This window comes from Ornithorhynchus anatinus, chromosome 3 (genome assembly GCF_004115215.2).
Source record: "Ornithorhynchus anatinus isolate Pmale09 chromosome 3, mOrnAna1.pri.v4, whole genome shotgun sequence".
Lineage (NCBI taxonomy): Eukaryota > Metazoa > Chordata > Mammalia > Monotremata > Ornithorhynchidae > Ornithorhynchus > Ornithorhynchus anatinus.
In genome coordinates, this window is record NC_041730.1 from 4,388,962 (window position 1) to 4,411,479 (window position 22,518).

The window sequence follows — 22,518 nt, forward strand, 5'->3', positions numbered from 1 at the left end:
GAGGGGAGGCGGAAAAGACGGGAAGAAGGAGGGGAGGAGGGAAAAGAAGAAGGGGAGGGGAAGGGGAAAAGAAGGAAGAAGGAAGGGAGAAGAGGGGGAAAAGAAAGGAAGAAAGAGGGGAGGGGAGGAGGGCAAAGAAAAGAAGGAAGGGAGGGGAAGAGGGAAAAGAAAGAAAGAAGGAGGGGAGGAGGGAAAGGAAAGGAAGAAGGAGGGGAGGGGAGGAGGGCAAAGAAAAGAAGGAAGGGAGGGGAAGAGGGAAAAGAAAGGAAGAAGGAGGGGAGGAGGAGGGAAGGGGAGAAGGAGGAGGAGATGGAGGAGGAGCAGGTGAGGTGAGGGCAGGGCAGGGCAGGGCCGGGCCGGGCCGGGCAGGGTGGACAGGTTGGGAGGGTTGGGAGGGCCGGAGCCGGGTGCAGGTGCGGGCCGTCTGTTCACACGGAAGCGGAGGCGCACGGGTCCCGGCAGCCCCGGCCTTCCAGCTCCGGCTCCGGCACAGAGACGGGGCTCGGGGGGCGCATCTCTGCCCCGTCCTCCCTCCCCCCGTCATGCAGGTGAGGGCCCCGGCCCCCGGCCCACCCCCACCCCCCCCCCATCCCACGCCCCCAGGCCCAACGAGGCAGCCGGGCTTCGTGGCTAGAGCCCGGGCCTGGCCGTCAGAAGGTCCCGGGTTCTAATCCCGCCCCCGCCACTCCTCCGCCGGGTGACCTGAGCCGAGGCACTTCGCTTCCCTGACCCTCAGTCACCTCATCTGGAAAATGGGGATCGAGAGCGGGAGTCCCAGGTGGGCCGGGGACTGTGGCCGACGTGATTCGCTCGTCTCCACCCCCTCGCTCGGTAGAGTGCCCGGCACATAGCGAGCGCTTAACGAATGCCATTATTCTTGTCATGATCGTTTTAAACGGGCCCAGGGGCAAGAGATGATGGGGCATGGGCGGGGGTGGAGGATTAGACCGTAGTAAGCCCGTCAAAGGGCAGGGACCGTCTCTATCTGTTGCCGACTGGTTCATTCCAAGCGCTTAGTACAGTGCTCTGCACATAGTAAGCGCTCGATAAATACTATCGAGAAGGGCGGGGGAGGGAACTCGAGTAGGGGTAGGTCAGGCTCCTGCCGAGGACACTCCGGCCTCTTCGGAGCCTCCTCTAGACCGTCAGCTCACTGTGGGCAGGGAACATGCCCGCTGACTCCGCTTTAGTGTCCTAATAATAAGAATTGAGGTATTTGCTGAGCACTTACTATGTTCCAGCACTGTACCAAGCGCTGGGGTGGAAGTGAGCAAATGGGGTCGGGCACAGTCCCTGTCCCATAAGGGGCTCACGGTCTCAATCCCCATCTGACAGACGAGGGAACGGAGGAACGGAGAAAGGAAGTGGCTTGCCCAAAGCCACACGGCAGACAAGTGGCGGAGTCGGGATTAGAACCCACGACCTCCCGACTCCCAGGATCGGGCCCTATCCGCTACGTCACGCTGCTTCCCCAAACCCTCGGGCCTCTCCCGAGCCCCGAGAACCGTGCTCTGCACGTAGCGGGTGCTCGGTAAATACCGTCGATTGAGCGATTGATTGGCAACCCCCGGCGATCCGGTGATCTACGAGAGGCCTTTGGGAGGGGGACGCTCGTCCACCGGTCCACAGGCTTCTGGGAAGGGACGGCTTCAGTGATCCATCGATCGATCGATCAGTGCGATCTATTGAATACAGTGTGCGGAACACTGGACTAAACGCTTGGGAGAGGAGTCTGTAAACTTACATAAGCTCTAGACTGCAAGCTCGTTGTGGGCAGGGAGCGTGTCAACCCACTTTGTTGTACTGTTTTGTTGTTCTCTCCCCCAAGCGCTTAGTACGGTCCTCTGCACACAGAAAGAGCTCAACAAATACGAGTAGGGTGACGGGTTTCCTGCTCCCAAGTAGGCGCCCCACCCAGAAAGCAGGTGGGGATGGCAGAGATGTTTTCTTAATCTCACAGGGAAAGCTCAGGGGAGAATTCCCACCACTCGGAATTATTCCTCCTCACCTGTGGCTGAGGAGACAGCGTGGCCTAATGGAAAGAGCACCGGCCCTGGAGTCAGGAGGTCCTGGGTTCTAATCCCGGCCCTGCCACTTGTCGGCTGGGTGACCTTGGGCAAATCGCTTCGCTTCTCTGGGCCTCGGTTCCCTCATCTGTAAAACGGAGATAAGACTGCGATCCCTCAGTGGGACGTGGACCGTGTCCGATCTGATTAGTTTGTATCAAACCAGTACTTAGTACGCTGGCTGGCACATAGTAAGTGCTTAACAAATATCCACTGGGCCACGCTGCTTCTCTTTGAGGGCAGGGATTGTGTCAGTGCACTCTACTGGACTCCCCCAAGTGCTCGACACAGTGCTCCGCACACGGTGGACTTGAAATTCCTTGAGGGCAGGAATTGCATCTACAATCTCTATAAGTAGGCTCCCAAACACCCCACACAGTGCTCTGCGCACGATAAGTGCTCAATAAATACCACTGTTTGGCTCGCTGGGAGAGTAAAGTAGAATTGAAAGAGCAGAGTAGGGGGAGTCTGTCTCCTCCACTAGACTGTAAGTTCTCTGTGGGCAGGAAATGTTGGATTGTACTCTTCCAAGTGCTTAGTACAGTGCTCTGCACATAGTAAGTGCTCAATAAATACAATTGATTGCTTGAATTATTAGGCTTTATCCTTGTCCTCAAAGTTGTAAGCTTATTGTGGGCAGGGAATGTGTCTGTTGATTGGTTTATTGTACTCTCCCATGTGCTCAGTACAGTGCTCTGCACACGGTAGGTGCCCAATAAATACGACTGACTGACTCAAGACGCCTACATCTCTCCTTAGAGGCCCCCTCCTCCATTTCCACCTAGGTCCAGATCCGGAACTTGTTTATTTCTAGAAATATATGTTTCTAGTAATCATTCAGTCGTATTTATTGAGCGCTTACTGTGTGCAGAGCACTGTACTACACGCTTCGGAGAGGACCGTACAACAATAAACAGACACATTCCCTGTCTGTTTAATGTCTGTCTCCTCCTTTAGACCGTAGTTTCCTGGTGGGCAGAGAACGTGTCTACCAACTCTGTTGTACTGGACTCTCCCCAGTTCTTAGTCGAGTGATCTGCACACAGTGAGCGCTCAGTGAATACCAGAGATTGATTGATTGCCTTCTGGGGGGAGATCAGATCTTCCCATCCCCAAAGAAGCCTGCCAGGATCTAGGAATCAGCCAATCTGGATCTTCCCTTTCCCATCTTTTCTCAGGATTTATTGTCTTGGATAAGGCCACTCCTAAGCAGAAGCAGCGTGGCTGAGTGGAAAGAGCCCTGGCTCGGGAGTCAGAGGCCATGGGTTCGAATCCCGGCTCCGCCGCTTGTCGGCTGTGTGACCTGGGGCAAGTCACTTAACTTCTCTGTGCCTCAGTCACCTCATCTGTAAAAAAAAAATTGGGAATGAAGACTGTGAGCCCTACGTGGGATGACCCGATTACCTTGTATCTATCCCAGTGCTTAGAACAGTGCTTGGCACATAGTAAGCGCTTAACAAATACCAACATTATTATTATTATTACTCCCCGGCTCCAACACTTACTAATAATAATCGTGGTATTTGTTAAGCGTGTACTATGTGCCAGGCACCGTACTAAGCGCTGGGGTGGATACAAGCGAATTGGGTTGGACACAATCTGCTGTGTGCCTTTGGGCAAGTTTCTTCACTTGTCCGGGCCTCAGTTTCTTCATCTGTAAAATGGGGGTCAATCCCTGTTTTCCTACTTAGACCGAAAGCCCCACGTAAGACGGGGACTGTGTCCGATCTGCTTCTCTTATATCCATCGTAGCGCTTAGTACAGTGCTTGGCAAATGCCAGTTATCGTTAGGTTTCTTTAATGGTATTTGTTAAACGCGTACTGTGTGCCAGGAACTGTACTAAGCACCGGGGTAGATCCGACCTAATCAGATTGAGCATAGTCCACGTCCTGCATGGGCCTCACAGTCTTAATCTCCATTTTACAGATGAGGGAACTGAGGGCCAGAGAAACGAAGTGGCTCGCCCAAAGTCACGCAGAAGATAAGTGGCGGAGCCGGGGTGAGAACCCAGGTCCTTCTGACCCCCAGGCCTGGGCTCTCCCCATTAGACCACGCTGCTTCTCGCTATATAAGTGACTTGTCCAAGGTCACACAGCCGACCAGTGGCAGAGCCGGGGTGAGAACCCAGGTCCTCTGACTCCCAAGCCCAGGCTCTACCCGCTAGGCACCACTGCTCCAGTTAATATCGTTACTATTATTATTAATAAGAAGAAAAGTAATTATTCTAGGGGCAGGAGTTGGGTTGCTTCTCTCCGGTGCTTGAAGTGGCTCAGCACACGGTCACATCACTGGCTTGACCTGGGGGTCCCCCGCGGCGTAGAAGGGGGTGGACTTGGCTCCCCTCATTTCACTGCTGTGCTCCGGAGAGTTCCCCCTCCCTCCCTAAATCGGAGCTGTTGACCTAATCAATCAAGCAATTGATCGATGATATTTATTGAGTGCTTACTATGTGCAGAGCACAATACTAAGCGCTCGGAAGAGTCCAGTACAGCGGGATTAGCAGACACGTCCCCTGCCTGTAATGAGCTTCCAGTCTTGAGGGGGAAATGGAACTAAGTGCTTTGTAGAATTTGCTTAGTGCCAGGCACCGTACTAAGCGCTGGGATAGGTACAAGATAATCTCAGTCCAGTGTTCTGCACACAGTAAGCGCTCAATAAATACCGTTGACCGACTGACTGGGCTCTAGACTGGAAGCTTGTCGTGGGCAGGGAATGTATCTGTTATATTGAGTCATTGATTAATTCATTCAGTCGTATTTATTGAGCATTGACTGCATGCAAAGCACCGTACTTAGCACTTGGAAACTACAGTTCGGCAATAAAGAGAGGCAATCGGTACCCACAACGGGCTCACAGTCTAGAAGGGGGGAGACAGACATCAAAACAAGTAAACAGGCATCAATATAAATAAATAGAAACAAGTTAACGGGTGTCAGAATAAATATCAATATGTATATAAATACATAAGTGATGTGGGGCAGGGGGGCGAAGAGCAAAGGGAGCAAGTCAAGGTGATGCGGAAGGGAGGGGGAGCTGAGGAAAAGGAGGTTTAGTCTGGGAAGGCCTCTTGGAGGAGGTGAGCTTTCAGTAGGGCTTTGAAGGCGGGGGAGCGAGTCACTGGCGGATGTGAGGAGGGAGGACGTTCCAGGACAGAGGAAGGATGTGGGCCAGGGGACGGCGGCGAGACAGGCGACACGGAGGCCCGATGGGAAGGTTAGTTCTAGAGGAGCGGAGCGTGCGGCCTCGGATGGAGAAGGAGAGAAGGGAGGGGAGGGAGGAGGGGGCCGGGGGATGGGGGGCTTCGAAGCCGAGAGGGAGGAGGTTTGGCTCGATACGGAGGTGGATGGGCAACCGCTGGAGATTTTTGAGGAGCGGGGTGACATGCCCAGAGCGTTTCTGTAGAAAGAGAATCCAGGCAGCGGAGTGAAGTATAGACTGAAGTGGGGAGAGGCAGGAGGTTGGGAGGTCAGAAAGGAGGCTGATACAGTTATCCACTCGGGATGGGATGAGTGACTGTACTGACGTGGTAGCGGTTCGGTTGGAGAGGGAAGGGCGGATCTTAGCGGTGTTGCGAAGGTGAGACCGGCAGGATTTGGTGACAGATTGGATGTGTGGGTGAATGCAAGAGCGGAATCAAGGATGACACCAAGGTTGCAGGCCTGTGAGACGGGAAGGATGGTAGCGCCGTCCACGGGGACCGGAAGATCAGGGAGAGGACAGGGTTTGGGAGGGAAGATAAGGAGCTCCGTCTTGGACACGTTGAGTTTCAGGTGGTGTGCAGACATCCAGGTGGAGACGTCCTGGAGGCGGGAGGAGATGCGAGCTTGGAGGGAGAACAGGGGAGGAAATACAGATTTGGGTGTCATCCGCAGAGAGATGATAGTTGAAGCCCGGGAGCTAATGAGTTCCCCGGGGGAGTGAGTGTAGATGGAGAACAGAGGAGGGCCGAGAACTGACCCTTGAGGAACCCCGGCAGAGGATGGGAGGGGGAGGAGGAGCCCCCGAAGGAGACCGAGAATGAACCGCCAGAGAGATAAGAGGAGAACCGGGAGAGGACGGAATCCATGAAGCCGAGGTTGGATAACGTGTCGAGGGGAAGGGGATGGTCCACAGTGTCAAAGGCAGCTGAGAGGTCGAGGAGGATGAAGATGGAATAGGAGCCGTTGGATTTGGCAAGAAGGAGGTCATTGGTGACCTTTGAGAGGGCAGTTTCAGTGGAGCGGAGGAGACGGAAGTCAGTTTGGAGGGGAATGGAAGCCAGTTTGGAGGGGGTCTGGGAGAGAGCTGGAGGAGAGGAATTCGAGGCAGCGAGTGTAGACGATTCGCTCAAAGAGTTTGGAGAGGAAAGGTAGGAGGGACGTGGGTCGATAACTGGAGGCGGCTAGGGGGAAGGGTTTTTTTAGGATGGGGAGACGTAGACATGTTCGAAGGCTGTGCGGAAGAAGCCACTGGAGAGTGAGTGGTTGAAGATGGTAGTTAGGAGGGAAGGATGGAAGGGGTGGGAGTTTTTGTAAGGTGAGAGGGAATGGGGTCAGAACACAAGTGGAGGGGATGGCACTTGCGAGGAGGGAGAAGATCTCTAAAGATACTGCTGGGAAGGATGGGGAAATTGGAAAGGGGGCCGAGTGGAGGGGGGTGAAGGGGCGATCTGGGGGAGCTCAGATTGGATGGTGTTAATTTTCCTAATGAAGTCGGTGGCCAGATGGCTGGGGGTGAGGGATGGGGGAAGGGGAGGGACGGGGGGGGGGGCCTCAGGAGGGAGTTAAAGTCCGGAACGACCGACGAGGGTGATGGGCGTGGCTGTCAATAAGGGAAGAGGAATAGTTTTGCCGGGCAGAGTTAAGGCAAGAAAGGACAAGCTTGAAGTGGACAAGGTCAGCCTGATGTTTTGATTTCCTCCCTCTCCTGGGTGCTTGGATGAATGAATGAATGAATGCTTAGTAGAGTGCTCTGCACTCAGTAAGCGCTCAATAAATGTGATAGACTGCGTGACTGACCTCTAGACTGTAAGCTCGTTGTGGGCAGGGAATGTATCTGTTCTATTCTTGGTTCATTCGGTCGTATTTATTGAGTGCTTACTATGTGCATAGCCACTGTACTCAGTACTTGAGAGAGTACAATATAACAACAAACAGACACATTCCCCGCCCACGACAAGCTCACAGCCTAGAGAGGGAGACAGGCATGAATATACTTAAATAAATGAATCAAATAAATAGATAAATAAATTACCGATATAATTTTTATATTGTCCTCCCCCAAGCGCTAAGTATGATGCTCTGCACACAGTAAGCGCTCAATAAATACCATTGACCGATTGATTGATGGACGATTCTGAAACTTAGTAGCGTCTCGGACCACCAGTCCCAAGGCGATCCTGTGAGATCTGGGGTGTCCCTAAATTTATTCAATCGTATCTATTGAGTGTTTAATAATAATAATGTTGGTATTCGTTAAGCGCTTACTATGTGCCGAGCACTGTTCTAAGCGCCGGGGTAGACACAGGGGAATCAGGTTGTCCCACGTGGGGCTCACGGTCTTAATCCCCATTTTACAGTTGAGGGAACTGAGGCACAGAGAAGTTAAGTGACTCGCCCAAAGTCACCCAGCTGACAAGTGGCCGAGCCGGGATTCGAACCCATGACCTCTGGCTCCAAAGCCCGTGCTCTTTCCACTGGGCCACGCTGCTTCTTACTGTGTGCCGAGCGTCCCAGCGTTCAGTACGGTGGCTGGCACAGAGTTAAGCGATTAACAGATGCCATAATTATTGTTATCGTTACTAATTGCTGGGGAAAGAACAACACAACAATGAACACTCACATTCCCTGCCCACACTGTGCTTAGTCTAGATGGATGGGGGTGGGGGATGCTTCGCGTACCCTGAGATCATTTTGCAATCCTGGAGAAAGGGGGTGACGCATGACCCCCCCCCCCCCCCGGGGATGAGGACCCACGCCCAGCCCAGCCCCAACGTCCTCATTTCCAGAGCAGCAGTGCTGCCTAGTGGCTAGAGCCCGGGTCTAGGTTCTAATCCCGCCTCCGCCACACGTCTGCTGGGTGCCCTTGGACAAGTCACTTCATTGGGCCTCAGTTACCTCATCTGGAAAATGGGAATTGAGACCGTGAGCCCCATGTGGGGCAAGGACTGTGTCCTACCCGATTTGCTCTTGTAATAATAATGATAATTATGGTATTTGTTGAGCACTTACTATGTGCCGAGCACTAGTTTAAGCGCTGAGGTAGATACGAGGTAATCGGGTTGTCCCCCGTGGGGCTCCCAGTCTTCATCCCCATTTTCCAGATGAGGGAACTTGGGCCCAGAGAAGTGAATTGACTTGCCCGTGGTCACACAACAGACAAATCACCGATCGGGGATTAGAACCTACGTCCTCTGACTCCCGAGCCCGGGCTCTTTCCACTGAGCCCCGCCGCTTTTCAATAATAATAATATTGTTGGTATTTGTTAAGCGCTTACTAGGTGCCAAGCACTGTTCTAAGCGCTGGGGTAAATACAGGGTCATCAGGTCGTCCCGCGTGGGGCTCACAATCTTCATGATTGAAGTGAAGTGACTTGCCCAAGGTCACACAGCTGACAAGCGGCGGAGCCGGGATTAGATCCCCCGACCTCTGACTCCCAAGCCCGGGCTCTTTCCACTAAGCCACGCTGCTTCTCTTAACTACCCCAGCACTCAGTACAGTGCCTGGCACATAGTAAGCACTTCAAAAATACCATTATTATTATTCTCTGGGCCTCAGTTTTCTCATCTGGAAAAGGGGGACTAAGACCGTGAGCCCCCTGTGGGACAGGGACTGTGTCCAACCTGTTTACAATGCTGAGTAAAGTGTCTGGCACATAGTCAGTGCTTAACAAATACCATAAAAAAGAAATCCCCTCCCTATTCCCCCTCCCCTCTGCTCAGCGCTGCACTTGGGTCTAAGCACGTTGATATTCACCCCGCTCCCCAGACCTTATGTCCTTATCCTTATATTCTGCCGCTTCCTCATTCTTTGATTAAGCAGCGTGGCTCAGTGGAAAGAGCCCGGGCTTGGGAGTCAGAGGTCATGGGTTCGAATCCCAGCTCTTCCACTTCTCAGCTGTGTGACTGTGGGCAAGTCACTTCACTTCTCTGGGCCTCAGTGACCTCATCTGGCAAATGGGGATGAAGACCGTGAGCCTCCCGTGGGACAACCCGATGACCCTGTATCTCCCCCAGCGCTTAGAACGGTGCTCTGCACATAGTAAGCGCTTAACAAATACCAATATTATTATTATTGTATTTATCGTGATGATGGTATTCGTTAAGTGCGTACTATGTGCCAAGCACTGTTCTAAACGCTGGGGTAGGCACAAGGTCATCAGCTCGGACACATCCGTCTCCCCCGCTAGACTGTCAGCTCCTTGAAGGCAGGGAATGTGTCTGCCGACTCTTACTCGTACATTCAATTGTAATGATGATAATAATAACGTTGGTATTTGTTAAGCGCTTACTATGTGCAGAGCACTGTTCTAAGCGCTGGGGTAGACACGGGGGAATCAGGTCGTCCCACGTGGGGCTCACAGTCTTCATCCCCATTTTACAGATGCGGTAACTGAGCCCCAGAGAAGTTAAGTGACTTGCCCACGGTCACACAGCTGACAAGTGGCCGAGCCGGGATTCGAACTCATGACCCCTGACTCCATTGAGCGCTGACTGTGTGCAGAGCACTGTACTAAGCACTTGGGAGAGGACAATATAGCAGTCGACGGACCCATTCCCTGTCCACGATGAGCTGAATCGGACCCTCCCAGTCGCTCAGTTCGGTGCTCGGTGCACGGTAACCGCTCTGTAAATATCCTCGATGGACTAAAGGCGGGTGAAGGATTGAGCGAAGAGCTGATTAATAATCCTGATAATAACGATTAATTGTGGTATCGGTTAAACGCCTACCCCGACCTGCTCCCTTTATCGACGCCCCCCCCCACCTCTCCCCAGCCCCACGGCATTCCCTGCCCCACAACGAGCTTCCAGTCTCGAGGTCAAGCCGTAAACCCGGAAGGCTCTGGCCATCAACGGGAGATTTGAACTCGGTTCTTTCCCGGTGGGGGGTGAGGCTGGCGGGAGACAGCAGACGAGGCTCCTTTCGGTTTTGGTTTTGGGGATCAGTTTCCGGTTCATCCGAAGTTCAGCGTGGTGTCGCCTCGGCCTCCGGGCCCGGTGAGATAGATTCGGGGCCCGGTCCCCGCCGTCGGGCTTTGCGGGGCGGCGGCAGGGGCGGGGGGGGGGGGCCTGGGGGACGTGAAGCCCTCTTCAACTTGCCAAAAAGAGAGAGAGGCCGGGCCTGGGAGTCAGAGGATCTGAGTTCTAATCCTGGCTCCGCCACTCGTCTACCGGACGACCGTGGGAGAGTCGCTTATATAATGAGAAGCAGTGCGGCCTACTGTAAAGCCCTACTGAGAGCTCACCTCCTCCGGGAAGCTCTGCTCCTCCTCCCCTCCCCATCACTCTGACTCCCTCCCTCTGCTCTACCCCCCGCCCCGCCCCACGGCACTTGTGTATATATGTGCGAATTTATTATTCTATTTATTTTATTAAGGATGTGCGTAGATCTATAATTCTATTTATTCATATTGGTGCGATTGATGTCTGTCTACTTGTTCTGTTTTGTCGTCTGTCTCCCCCCCTTCTAGACTGCGAGCCCGTTGTCGTGTAGGGATGGTCCCTATCTGTTGCCAGATTGTACTTTCCCAGCGCTCAGTCCAGTGCTCTGCGCACAGTAAGCGCTCAGTAAATACGACTGAATGAATGAGTGAGTGAATGCGGCCTGATGGAGAGAGCCTGGGCCTGGGAGTCAGGGGATCTGGGTTCTAATTCTGGCTCCGGTGCTTCTCCGCTGTGTGACCTAGGCCAAGTCACTTCACTTCTCTGGGCCTCGGTCACCTCATCTGGAAAACGGGGATTAACTGTGAGCCTCACGTGGGACAACCCGATTACCCTGTATCTCCCCCGGCGCTTAGAACAGTGCTCTGCACATAGTAAGCGCTTAACAGATACCAACATTATTATTATTATTATTCATCCCCATTTTCCAGATGAGGGAACGGCAGCTCAGAGAAGCAAAGTGACTGGCCTAAGGTCACCCAGCAGACTGTGAGCCCACTGTTGGGTAAGGATTGTCTCTGTCAGTTGCCGAATGGTACTCTCCAAGCGCTTAGCCCAGTGCTCTGCACCCAGGAAGCGCTCAATGAATACGATCGAGTGAATGGATGTGGTCGAGCCGGAATTAGAACCCAGGTCCTTCCGACTCCCAGGCCCGCGCTCCACCCACTAGGCCAGGCTGCTGCTCTTTGGGGGAAGGGTGTGGTTCTTCCTGGCACTGTGTGGGTACTTGGGTCCCCTTATCTCTGAAATGGGGAGATGATGGGTACGGAGATAAGCCTTTTTATTTTTCAGCTGATGGTGGGGCGTGGGGGAAGCTGGGAGGGATGAAGCTGGCTCCCGGCCCCGGAGACCAAAATCTGCCACCCACAGAGTATCGGGCAGCTGCTCCTTCCGGTCCAGGATTCCTCCTTCCCCTGCCAGGCGGGGCCCAGTGGCGAGGAAGCGCCCGGTAAAGACCATCGAGCGAACGCACGGACGAGCTTCCGTCTCGAGAAGCGGCGTAGCTCCAGTGGAAAGAGCCCGGCCTCGGGAGGCAGAGGACGTGGGTTCTAATCCCGGCTCCGATGACCTGGTATCTGCCCCAGCGCTTGGCAGTGCTGTGATAGAACAGCGATGATGTCGGTGGTATTTGTTAAGCGCTTACTATGTGCCACGCTCTATTCGAAGCGCTGGGGTAGACCCAAGGTCATCAGGTCGTCCCACGTGGGGCTCACAGTCTTCATCCCCATTTGACGGAGGAGGAGGAACTGAGGCCCAGAGAAGTCAGCGGCTTGCCCAAAGTCACACAGCTGACGGGTGGCGGAGCCGGGATTAGAACCTGGGCTTGGGAGTCAGAGGTCATGGGTTCGAATTCCGGATCTGTCCCTCATCAGCTGTGTGACTGTGGGCAAGTCACTTCACTTCTCTGCGCCTCAGTTACCTCATGCCTCAGTTACCTCATCTGTATAATGGGGATTAACTGTGAACCTCACGTGGGACTACCTGATTACCTTGTATCTCCCCCAGCGCTTAGAACGATGCTCTGCACATAGTAAGCACTTAACAAATACCAACAATATTATTATTACAGGGGAGTCAGGCGGTCCCGCGTGAGGCTCACAGTCTTCATCCCCATTTTACAGATGAGGGAACTGAGGCACAGAGAAGTTAAGTGACTTGCCCACAGTCACGCAGCTGACAAGCGGCAGGGCCGGGATCTACCCCAGCGCTTAGTGCAGTGCATGGCACATAGTAAGCTTAACAAATGCCACTTTTATTATCATCTGGAGGTGAAGACCGTGGGCCCTATGTGGGACAGGCCCGGCGTGCAACCCGATTATCCGTTCATTCGGTCGTATTTATTGAGCGCTTACCGTGTGCGGAGCACTGGACCGAGCGCCTGGAAGGCACAGTTCGGCAACAAAGAGAGACGGTACAGTCCCGGGCACCGCGTTAGCAAGCGTTTCACGAATTCCACAATCATTCTCGTTATTTCCTTTCCCAAGAGTTTAGTCCCGTAGTGCAAGATTCCAGTAGGTGTTTTGTCAGTTCCGTTGACGACAGGGAGGAGGAGGAGGCGGAGGAGCCGGAGGAAGAGGGAAACGAGATTATCGGCGTTGCCATTCCAAGGACGTCGTGACCGAATCTCACAGAGTCACCCTTCCGCTCTACCCGTAGGACTGGAACCATTCAGTCGTTCAATCGAATCTATTAAGCCCTGTACCAGGCGCTTTTGAAAGTAGAATGTCACAATAGACAGTGACATTCCCTGCCCACAGAGAGCTCCCAGTCTGGTCGGGGGAGAAAAACATCAATACAAATAAGTAAAATGACAGATTTATCCACAAGGGCTATGGGGCTGAGGCGGGGGGGACGGGAAGAGCAATGCAGGAGGGAGTGGGAGATGAGGAAAAGCGGGGATTAGTCTGGGAAGGCCTCTTGGGGGAGGGGGCCTTCAGGAAGCGGGGGAGAGTCATCGTCTGCGGGATTTGAGGAGGGAGGACGCTCCGGGCCAGAGGCGGGATGTGGGCCGGGGGCCGCGGGTGAGACAGGCGAGCCGGAGGCCCGGGGAGGAGGTGAGCGGCGGCGGAGGAGCGGAGCGTGCGGCCTCGGATGGAGAAGGACAGAAGGGAGGGGAGGGAGGAGGAGGCCGGGGGATGGGGGGCTTCGAAGCCGAGAGGGAGGAGGTTTTGCTCGATACGGAGGTGGATGGGAAACCGCTGGAGATTTTTCGAGGAGGAGGGTGACGCGTCCCGAACGTTTCCGTAGACAGATGAGCCGGGCGGCGGAGGGAAGTCCGGACTGGAGTGGGGAGAGGCGGGAGGCCGGGAGGTCAGCGAGGAGGCCGATGCGGTCATCCGGGCGGGAGAGGAGGAGGGACTCTATGAACGCGGGAGCCGTTTGGATGGAGAGGAAGGGGCGGATTTTAGCCATGTCGTGAAGGTGGGACCGACCGGATAGCAGTCCCGGCCAATAATAATGACAATCGTGGTATTTGTTAAGCACTCACTATGTGCCAGGCACTGTGCTGAGTGCTGGCGATTGTGCTGTCCGGAAGGGGATAGGAAATATACCAATTAGAAGCCACACTGCCCGCCTCCCGCCCCAGCTATGTCAAGCGCTTACTACGTGCCGCGTGGTGGGGTAGATAAGGGCTAATCGATCGATCAGTGGTATTTAGTCAGCCAAACAATTAATCCTATTTAGCGAGCGCTTACTGTGAGCAGAGCACTGGACTAAACGCTTGGGAGAGGACAACGCGACAGTAGAACAGACACATTCCCTGCCCACAACAAGCTTGCAGTCTAAAAGGGGAAACAGACTTTAATATAAAGAAATAAATGACAGATCTGGACAGAAGTGGTGTGGGGCTGGGGGAGGGGGGAATGAATAATAATAATAATGATAATGGCATTTGTTAAGCGCTTACTATGTGCCAACCACTGTCCTAAGCGCTCGACATCAATGAAGGGAATAAAGGGAGCAAGTCAGGGCGATGCAGAAGGGAGTGGGAGAAGAGGGAAGGAGGGCTGAGGAGCTCGTCGTGGGCAGGAAATGTGTCTGTTTATTATATTGTAGTCTCCCAAGCGCTTAGTACAGTTCTCTGCAAACGATAAGCGCTCAATAAATACAATTGCAGAACGAATTGATGAATGCGAGGCCTCTTGGAGAAGATGGGTCTTCAGTGAGGTTCTGCGGGGGGGAGAGTCATTGTCTGTTGAATATGAGAGAATAATACAATATATTGTTCTATTGTCCTCTCCCAAGCACTCAGTACAGTGCTTTGCACACAGTAAGCGCTCGATAAATACTATCGAATGAATGAATTGAACGAAAGGGCATTCCAAGCCAGAGGCGGGACGTGGATGAGAGGCCAGCGGCGAGCTAGGCGAGATCAAGAGACAGGGAGCATCGAGTGCCTACTGTGTGCAGAGCACTGTACTAAGCGCTTGGAAGAGTACAATGCAACGGAGCGGGTAGACACCTTCTCTGCTCACAGGGACCTTCCAATCCAGAGATCGGGTCGGACGGCGGACAAGTGGCGGAGCTGGGATTAGAACCCAGGTCCTTCCGACTCCACGGCCCTCATCTGTAAAATGGGGATGAAGACCGTGAGCCCCAGCGGGGACGGGGACTGCGTCCGCCCCGATTTTCCCGGTATCCACCCCAGCGCTTAGTACGGTGCCCGGCACAGAGCCAGCATTTAACGAATACCACCCCGACACTATGAGTTTATTATCATTTGGAAGGTGGTGGGTGTCTTTTTCAAGTATGGATTGTAAACTGGTGATGGGAGAGGAATGTTGTACTGTGCTCTCCCAAGCGCTCCGTCCAGTGCTCTGCACATAGTGAGCGCTCAATAAATATCATTGATTGAGAGGGTGAGTGGGGAGCCTTGCCCGCCTCGCTCCCCGACCCCTGGTCTTGGCTCAGCTCTGACCTTCCCTCTGTCTCTCTCCCCGCAAGGACAACGAAATTATCTTTCTGCCGCAGAGAGAAAGCTTCCAGCTGATGGATCTTGGAAGCCAGGTGAGTCCCCTTCCTTCCGCCTGCCTTGACCTCCCTCCGCCCCCCGTCCCTCGTCCCTCGGTGTGGGAGGGGTCTTCCAGAAGCCCCCTGGCAGCAGCGTTGGGGACAGAGTCCGAACGTCTTTCGAGGTGGGAAGCGACCGATGATAATAATAATGGAAATTGTGGTACTAATAAGCGCTTACGTTGGTATTTGTTAAGCGCTTACTCTGTGCAGAGCACCGTTCTAAGCGCTGGGGGAGATTCAGGGTCATCGGGTTGTCCCACGTGAGGCTCCCAGTCTTCATCCCCATTTTACAGATGAGGGAACTGAGGCCCAGAGAAGTGAAGTGACTTGCCCACAGTCACCCGGCTGACAAGTGGCAGAGTTGGGATTCGAACCCATGACCTCTGACTCCCAAGCCCGGCCTCTTTCCACTGAGCCACACTATGTGCCAGACACCGTTCTGAGCACCGGGGTAGATACAAGTTAATCAGGTTGGCCCTGTCCCTGGCCCACAAGGGGCTCAGACGCTTAAATTCCATTTTACAGATGAAGTAGTTGAGGTCCAAGGTAAGTGATTTGCCCAGGATCACACAGCAGACATGTAGCGGTGCTAGGAATATTAATGATAATAATGGTATTTGTTAAGCACTTACTATGTGCTTAACAAGCAGAACAGTGCTCTGCACGTAGTAAGCGCTTAACAAATACCAACGTTATTATTATTATTGTGTGCCGAGCACTGTTGTAAGCGCCGGGGTAGATACAGGGTGATCAGGTTGTCCCTCGTGGGGCTCCCAGTCTTCATCCTCCTTTTCCAGATGCGGGAACTGAGGCCCAGAGAAGTGAAGTGACTTGCCCAAGGTCACACAGCTGACAAGGGGCGGAGCCGGGATTAGAACCCACGACCTCTGACTCCCCCGCCCGGGCTCTTGCCACTGAGCCACGCTGTCCTTCTGTCTCCCAGGCCCGTGCTCTAGCCACTAAGCCTCACTGCTTCCCCTCACCCCCTACCCCTAGCTATTCAGCTCCCGCTCATTCATTCGATCGTATTTATTGAGCGCTTACTGTGCGCAGAGCACTGTACTAAGCGCTCGGAAAGTCCAATTCAGCAATAAAGAGAGACAATCCCTGCCCACAAACGGGGCTTGCGGTCTAGAGCAGCGTGGCTTAGTGGAAAGAGCCCGGGCCTGGGCGTCCGAAGACGTGGGTTCTAATCCCGGCTCCGCCACTTGTCAGCCGTGTCACCTTGGGGAAGTCGCTTCACTTCTCTGGGCCTCATTCATTCATTCAGTAGCATTTATCGAGCGCTTACTATGTGCGGAGCGCTGTACCGAGCGCTTGGAATGGACAGATCGGTAACAGATCGAGACGGTCCCTGCCCTTTGACGGGCTTACGGTCTAATCGGGGGAGACGGACGGACGAGAACAGTAACAATAAATACCTCATCTGGAAAATGGGGATGAAGACCGGGAGCCCCACGTGGGACAACCTGATCACCTTGTATCTATCCCAGTGCTTAGAACAGTGCTTGGCATATAGTAAGCGCTTAATAAATACCATGATTATTAGGGGCTGATGCAAAGTGGGTGGGGCTGAGGTACCAGGAGGTGGGACTGAGGGGACGGGGGTGGGTCCGGGACCAAGTAACGGGGGATGGGGCCAAGACCAAGTGGCAGGGGTGATTACAATAATAATAATAATAATGATGATGTTGGTATCTGTTAAGCGCTTACTATGTGCCGAGCACCGTTCTAAGCGCTGGGGTAGACACAGGGGAATCAGGTCGTCCCACGTGGGGCTCACGGTCTTAATCCCCATTTTACAGATGAGGGAACCGAGGCACCGAGAAGTGAAGTGACTCGCCCACAGTCACCCGGCTGACAAGTGGCAGAGCCGGCATTCGAACCCGTGACCGCTGACTCCAAAGCCCGTGCTCTTTCCACTGAGCCATGCCGATTCTCTGATTAGACTGTAAGCCCGTCAAAGGACAGGGACTGTCTCTATCTGTTACCGATTTGTCCATTCCAAGGGCTTAGTACGGTGCTCTGCACATAGTAAGCGCTCGATAAATACTATTGAATGAATGAATGAATGATTGGGGGTGGGGGAGACAGACGTCAAAACAAGTAAACAGGCATCGATATAGATAAATAGAATTATAGATATATGCACAAGGGCCGTGGGGCGGGGGGCTGGAGAAGAGGACCCCGGGGTCGGGAGGTGGAGGAGGTGGGGGGCGGCCCAGACCAACCTTCACTAGGACAACCTACATCGGTCCATCGACGGTATTCATTGAGCGCTCACTGTGTGCAGAGACTGGACTAAGCGCGCGGGAGAGTCATTCATTCATGCATTCAATCTATTGCGCGCTTACTGGGTGCAGGGCAACGTACCGGGCGCTTGGAAAGGCCAGTTGGGCAACAGATAGAGGCAATCCCTACCCAACGACGGGCTCACAGTCTAGAAGGGGGGGAGACGGCAACAAATAAAACAAGTAGAGTCAATAGAAGCAGCGGGGCTCAGTGGAGAAAGTGGGCTTGGGAGTCAGAGGTCATGGGTTCAAATCGCGGCTCCGCCTCTTGTCCGCTGTGTGACTTTGGGCAAGTCACTTCACTTCTCTGTGCTTCAGCTGCCTCATCTGTAAAATGGGGATTAAGACCGTGAGCTCCACATGGGACAACCAGATCGCCTTGTATCCTCCCCAGTGCTTAGAACAGTGCTCTGCACATAGTAAGTGCTTAATAAATACCATCATCGTCAGTATTATTATTAATAGAACAGTGTTGTTAGACATGTTCCCTCCCCACAGAGAGCTTACAGTCCAGAAGGGGATCAGTCAGATCAATCATTCAGTGGTATTTACTGAGCGCTTATTCATTCATTCAATCATATTTATTGAGCACTGGACTAAGCGCTTGGGACAGTCCAGTCTAACCCTAAGTCACCTTCTCCTCCGATTCAGTTTGTCGACCTCAAGGCCCTTGGGGATTAGACAGCCTGTGTCCGTTAATGTTGTTTGTACCTGTGCAGGTCAATAATAATAATAATGGAAAGAGCACGGGCTTTGGAGTCAGAGGTCATGGGTTCGAATCCAGGCTCTGCCACTCGTCAGCTGGGTGACCGTGGGCAAGTCACTTAACTTCTCTGTGCCTCACTTACCTCATCTGGAAAATGGGGATGAAGACTGTGAGCCCCACGTGGGACGACCTGAGAACAGTGCTCTGCACATAGTAATAATAATAATAATAATAATGTTGGTGTTTGTTAAGCGCTTACTATGTGCCGAGCACCGTTCTAAGCGCCGGGGTAGACACAAGGGAATTAGGTTGTCCCACGTGGGGCTCACGGTCTTCATCCCCATTTTACAGATGAGGTAACTCAGCCACCGAGAAGTTAAGTGACTCGCCCAAAGTCACACAGCTGGCAAATGGCCGAGCCGGGATTTGAACCCATGACCTCTGACTCCAAAGTCCGTGCTCTTTCCACTGAGCCACGCCGCTTCTAGCAGCGCTTCTAGTAAGCGCTTAACAAATACCAACATTATTAATAACGATAATAATGATGGAATGTGTCCGTTTAGTGTTGTACTGTCCTCTCCCAAGCGCTGAGCACAGTGCTCTGCACACAGTAAACCCTCGATAAATACGAACGAACGAGCGTGTTCATCCATTCATTCCACTGTATTTATTGAGCTCTTACTGTGTGAAGAGCACTGGACTCAATGCTTGGAAAATACGGACGGGGTTGGTAGACACGCTCCCTGCCCACCAGCAACTTTCAATCTAGAGATCAGGTCGGACGGCGGACAGGTGGCGGAGCTGGGATTAGAACCCAGGTCCTTCCGACTCCACGGCCGTCTTCTGTAAAATGGGGATGAAGACCGTGAGCCCCACGGGGGACGGGGACTGTGTCCGCCCCGATTTTCCTTGTACCCACCCCAGCGCTTAGTACGGCGCCCGGCACAGAGCCAGCGCTTAACAAATACCACCCCAACACTATGAGTTTATTAATAATAACGTTGGCACATGTTAAGCGCTTACTATGTGCCGAGCACCGTTCTAAGCGCTGGGGGAGATGCAGGGTCGTCAGGTTGTCCCTCGTGGGGCTCACGGTTTTAATCCCCATTTTACAGGTGAGGTAACTGAGGCACAGAGAATAATAATAATAATAATGTCGGTATTTGTTAAGCGCTTACTATGTGCCGAGCACCGTTCTAAGCGCTGGGGGAGATACAGGGCCGTCAGCCTGTCCCACGTGAGGCTCACAGTTAATCCCCATTTTACAGATGAGGTCGCTGAGGCCCAGAGAAGTGAAGTGACTCGCCCACAGTCACACAGCTGACGAGTGGCAGAGCCGGGATTCGAATCCATGACCTCTGACTCCTAAACCCGGGCTCTTTCCACTGGGCCACGCCGCTTCTCTAATTATGCTGCTTATTATCACTTGGAAGGTGGTGGGTGTCATTTTCAAGTATGGATGGTAAGCCGGTTCTGGGCGAGGAATGTTGTACTGTGCTCTCCCAAGCGCTCCGTCCAGTGCTCTGCACATAGTGAGCGCTCAATAAATAGCACTGATCGATAGAGTGAGTGGGGAGCCTTGACGCCCCCCGCCCCCCGCCCCCCCGGTCTGTGTCCCGGCTCAGATCTGACCTTCCCTCTGTCTCTTTCTCCCCGCAAGGACAGCGAAATTATGTTTCGGTCACGGAGTGAAAGCTTCCAGCTGATGGATCTTGGAAGCCAGGTGAGTCCCCTTCCTTCCGCCTGCCTTGACCTCCCTCCGCCCCCCCGTCCCTCTCGGTGTGGGAGGGGTCTTCCAGAAGCCCCCTGGCCGCAGCGTTGGGGACAGAGTCCGAACGTCTTTCGAGGTGGGAAGCGACAAATAATAAAAATTATGGTACCTGTTAAGCGCTTACTACGTGCCCGGCACTGTTCTAAGCACTGGGATTGATACAAGGCAATCAGGTTGGACGCAGTCGCTGTCCCACCTGGGTTTCACGCTCTTAAATCCCCATTTGATAGACGGGGCAACTGAGGCCCAGAGAAGCAAAGTGTCTTGCCCAAGGTTACACAGCAGACAAGTGGCGGAGCCGGGATTAGAACCCGGGTCCTCTGACGCCCGGGCCCGTGCAGGTCAACGGTAATAATAATGATGATGGAATGCGTCCGTTTCTTGTTGCACGGTGCTCTCCCAAGCGCTGAGTACAGTGCTCTGCACACAGTAAACGCTCGGTAAATACGAATGAATGAAAGAACAGAGTTGGCAGCCGCGTTCCCCGCCCACAGTGAACTTCCGGTCTTCTGAGAAGCGCCGGGGCTCAGTGGAAAGAGCCCGGGCTCGGGAGTCAGAGGTCGTGGGTTCTCATCCCGGCTCTGCCGCTTATCAGCTGCGTGACCTCGGGCGAGTCACCTCGCTTCTCTGGGCCTCGGTTCCCTCATCTGTGAAAGGGGGATGAAGACCGGGAGCCCCACGTGGGACAACCCGGTGACCTTGTATCAACCCCAGGTCTTAGAACATGTGCTCGGCACACAGTAAGCGCTTAACAGATACCATCGTTATTATTATTCCGTCGTCGTGGCCTAGGAGAAGTACGATTTCGTCCTGGTCTCTGACCTCAGCAAGACCAGCGACAAGAAGGACGTCAAGAGGAGGAAGTATTTCGAGGAGCTGAGCAGGAGGGGTTTCACCATCAAGGTGAGGTGCCCACGGGGAGGGGGCGTCTTGCGGGCGGACGGGCCGGCGGCCACGGGGGGCCGGCGGGGCAGAGGGGCCAAGGCTGCCTTTCCGCCCACCCCACGATCCCCCCCCTCACCTAATCATCATCCTCATCATTGGGTTTTCTTACTATCATTATTATTTGTTAATAATACACATTATTACTAATGTGTATTATATATTATGTATTATGGAAGCAGCGTGGCTCAGTGGAAAGAGCCTGGGCTTCGGAGTCAGAGGTCATGGGTTCGACTCCCGGTTCCGCCCCTTGTCAGCTGTGTGACCGTGGGCGAGTCACTTCACTTCTCTGGGCCTCAGTTACCTCATCTGTCAAATGGGGATTAACCGGGAGCCTCACGTGGGACAACCTGATCACCCTGTATCTACCCCAGCGCTTAGAACAGTGGTCTGCACATAGTAAGCGCTTAACGAATACCAACATTATTATTATTATACACAATAATCATAATAATGCAAGGGTTGTGTTTCTTAAGAATGATAATCGAGGGCTTTTTATCATAACGATGATTGTGGTAGTCATTCATTCATTCATTCAACCGTACTTGTTGAGCGCTTACTATGTGCAGAGCCTGTACTAAGCGCTTGGAATAGACAATTTGGCAACAGATAGAGACAATCCCTGCCCGATGACGGGCTCACAGTCTATAATTGTGGTGTTTGTTAATAATCATAATAGTCGGGCTTTTAATAATAACTGTGGCATTTGTTAAGAACGATAATACTAACTGTGGAATTTGTAATAATGATTGTGGTATTTTATAATAATAATAATTACTATCGATTTCTATTTATGCCTACTGATTTATGATACAATCATATGAATATATCCTTATAGAATTATAAATATATAATTGATTTATGTCTATTAATGCCTGTCCCCCCCCCCCCGGATTGTAAGCTCGACGTGGGCAGGGAACGGGTCTATTTATTGTTCATTCATTCATTCAATTGTTTTTATTGAGCGCATACTGTGTGCAGAGCACTGTACTGGGCGCTTGGAAAAGTTCAATTCGGCAACACAATCCCTGCCCACAACAGGCTCACAGTCTAGAAGGGGGGAGACAGACAACAAAACACGACAAAACAACTAGACAGGCATCAATAGCATCAATATAAGTAAATAGAATTATAGATATATACACACCATTCATAAAATAAATAGAATCCTAAATAGGTACATATATTCACAAGTGCTGTGGGGCGGGGAGGAGGGTAGAGCAGAGGGAGGGAGTTATTTTGTACTCTCCCAAGCGTTTAGTACAGTGCTCTGCACACAGTGCGTGTTCAATAAATACCATTGTAATATATTATTACAGTGTTTGGCACAGAGTAGGCCCTTAAATCAGTCATATTTATTGAGCGCTTACTGTGTGCAGACTACTGTATTCATTCATTCATTCATTCATTCATTCATTTGTACTTATTGAGCCCTTCCTGTGTGCAGAGCGCTGTACTAAACGCTTGGGAGAGGACAGCATTAATTGGAGGCTTTCCTAGACTGAGCCTTTCCCTCCGCTCCTCCTCCCCTCCCCATCGCCCCGACTCCCTTCCTCCGCTCTACCCTCCTCCCCGCCCCACAGCACT

The 22,518-nt window shown here is 52.9% G+C and overlaps 1 protein-coding gene across 2 annotated transcripts in view; it reads left to right on the forward strand.

Moving 5' to 3' along the window:
• Positions 1–428: 428 nt before the first annotated feature.
• The window catches only part of ANO9 (anoctamin 9), a 44,568-nt gene continuing 22,478 nt past the window's right edge, over positions 429–22,518 (forward strand). The window contains exons 1-4 of one of the 2 annotated variants that reach the window (XM_029059070.2): positions 429–548; positions 15,153–15,215; positions 19,879–19,941; positions 20,782–20,892. In XM_029059070.2, coding sequence (XP_028914903.1) covers positions 543–548; positions 15,153–15,215; positions 19,879–19,941; positions 20,782–20,892 — 243 coding nt within the window. In that variant the 5' untranslated portion in view covers positions 429–542. Of the gene's footprint in view, positions 549–10,230; positions 10,263–15,152; positions 15,216–19,878; positions 19,942–20,781; positions 20,893–22,518 lie in introns of those variants that run through there. The other variant, XM_029059071.1, reaches the window with a different exon arrangement.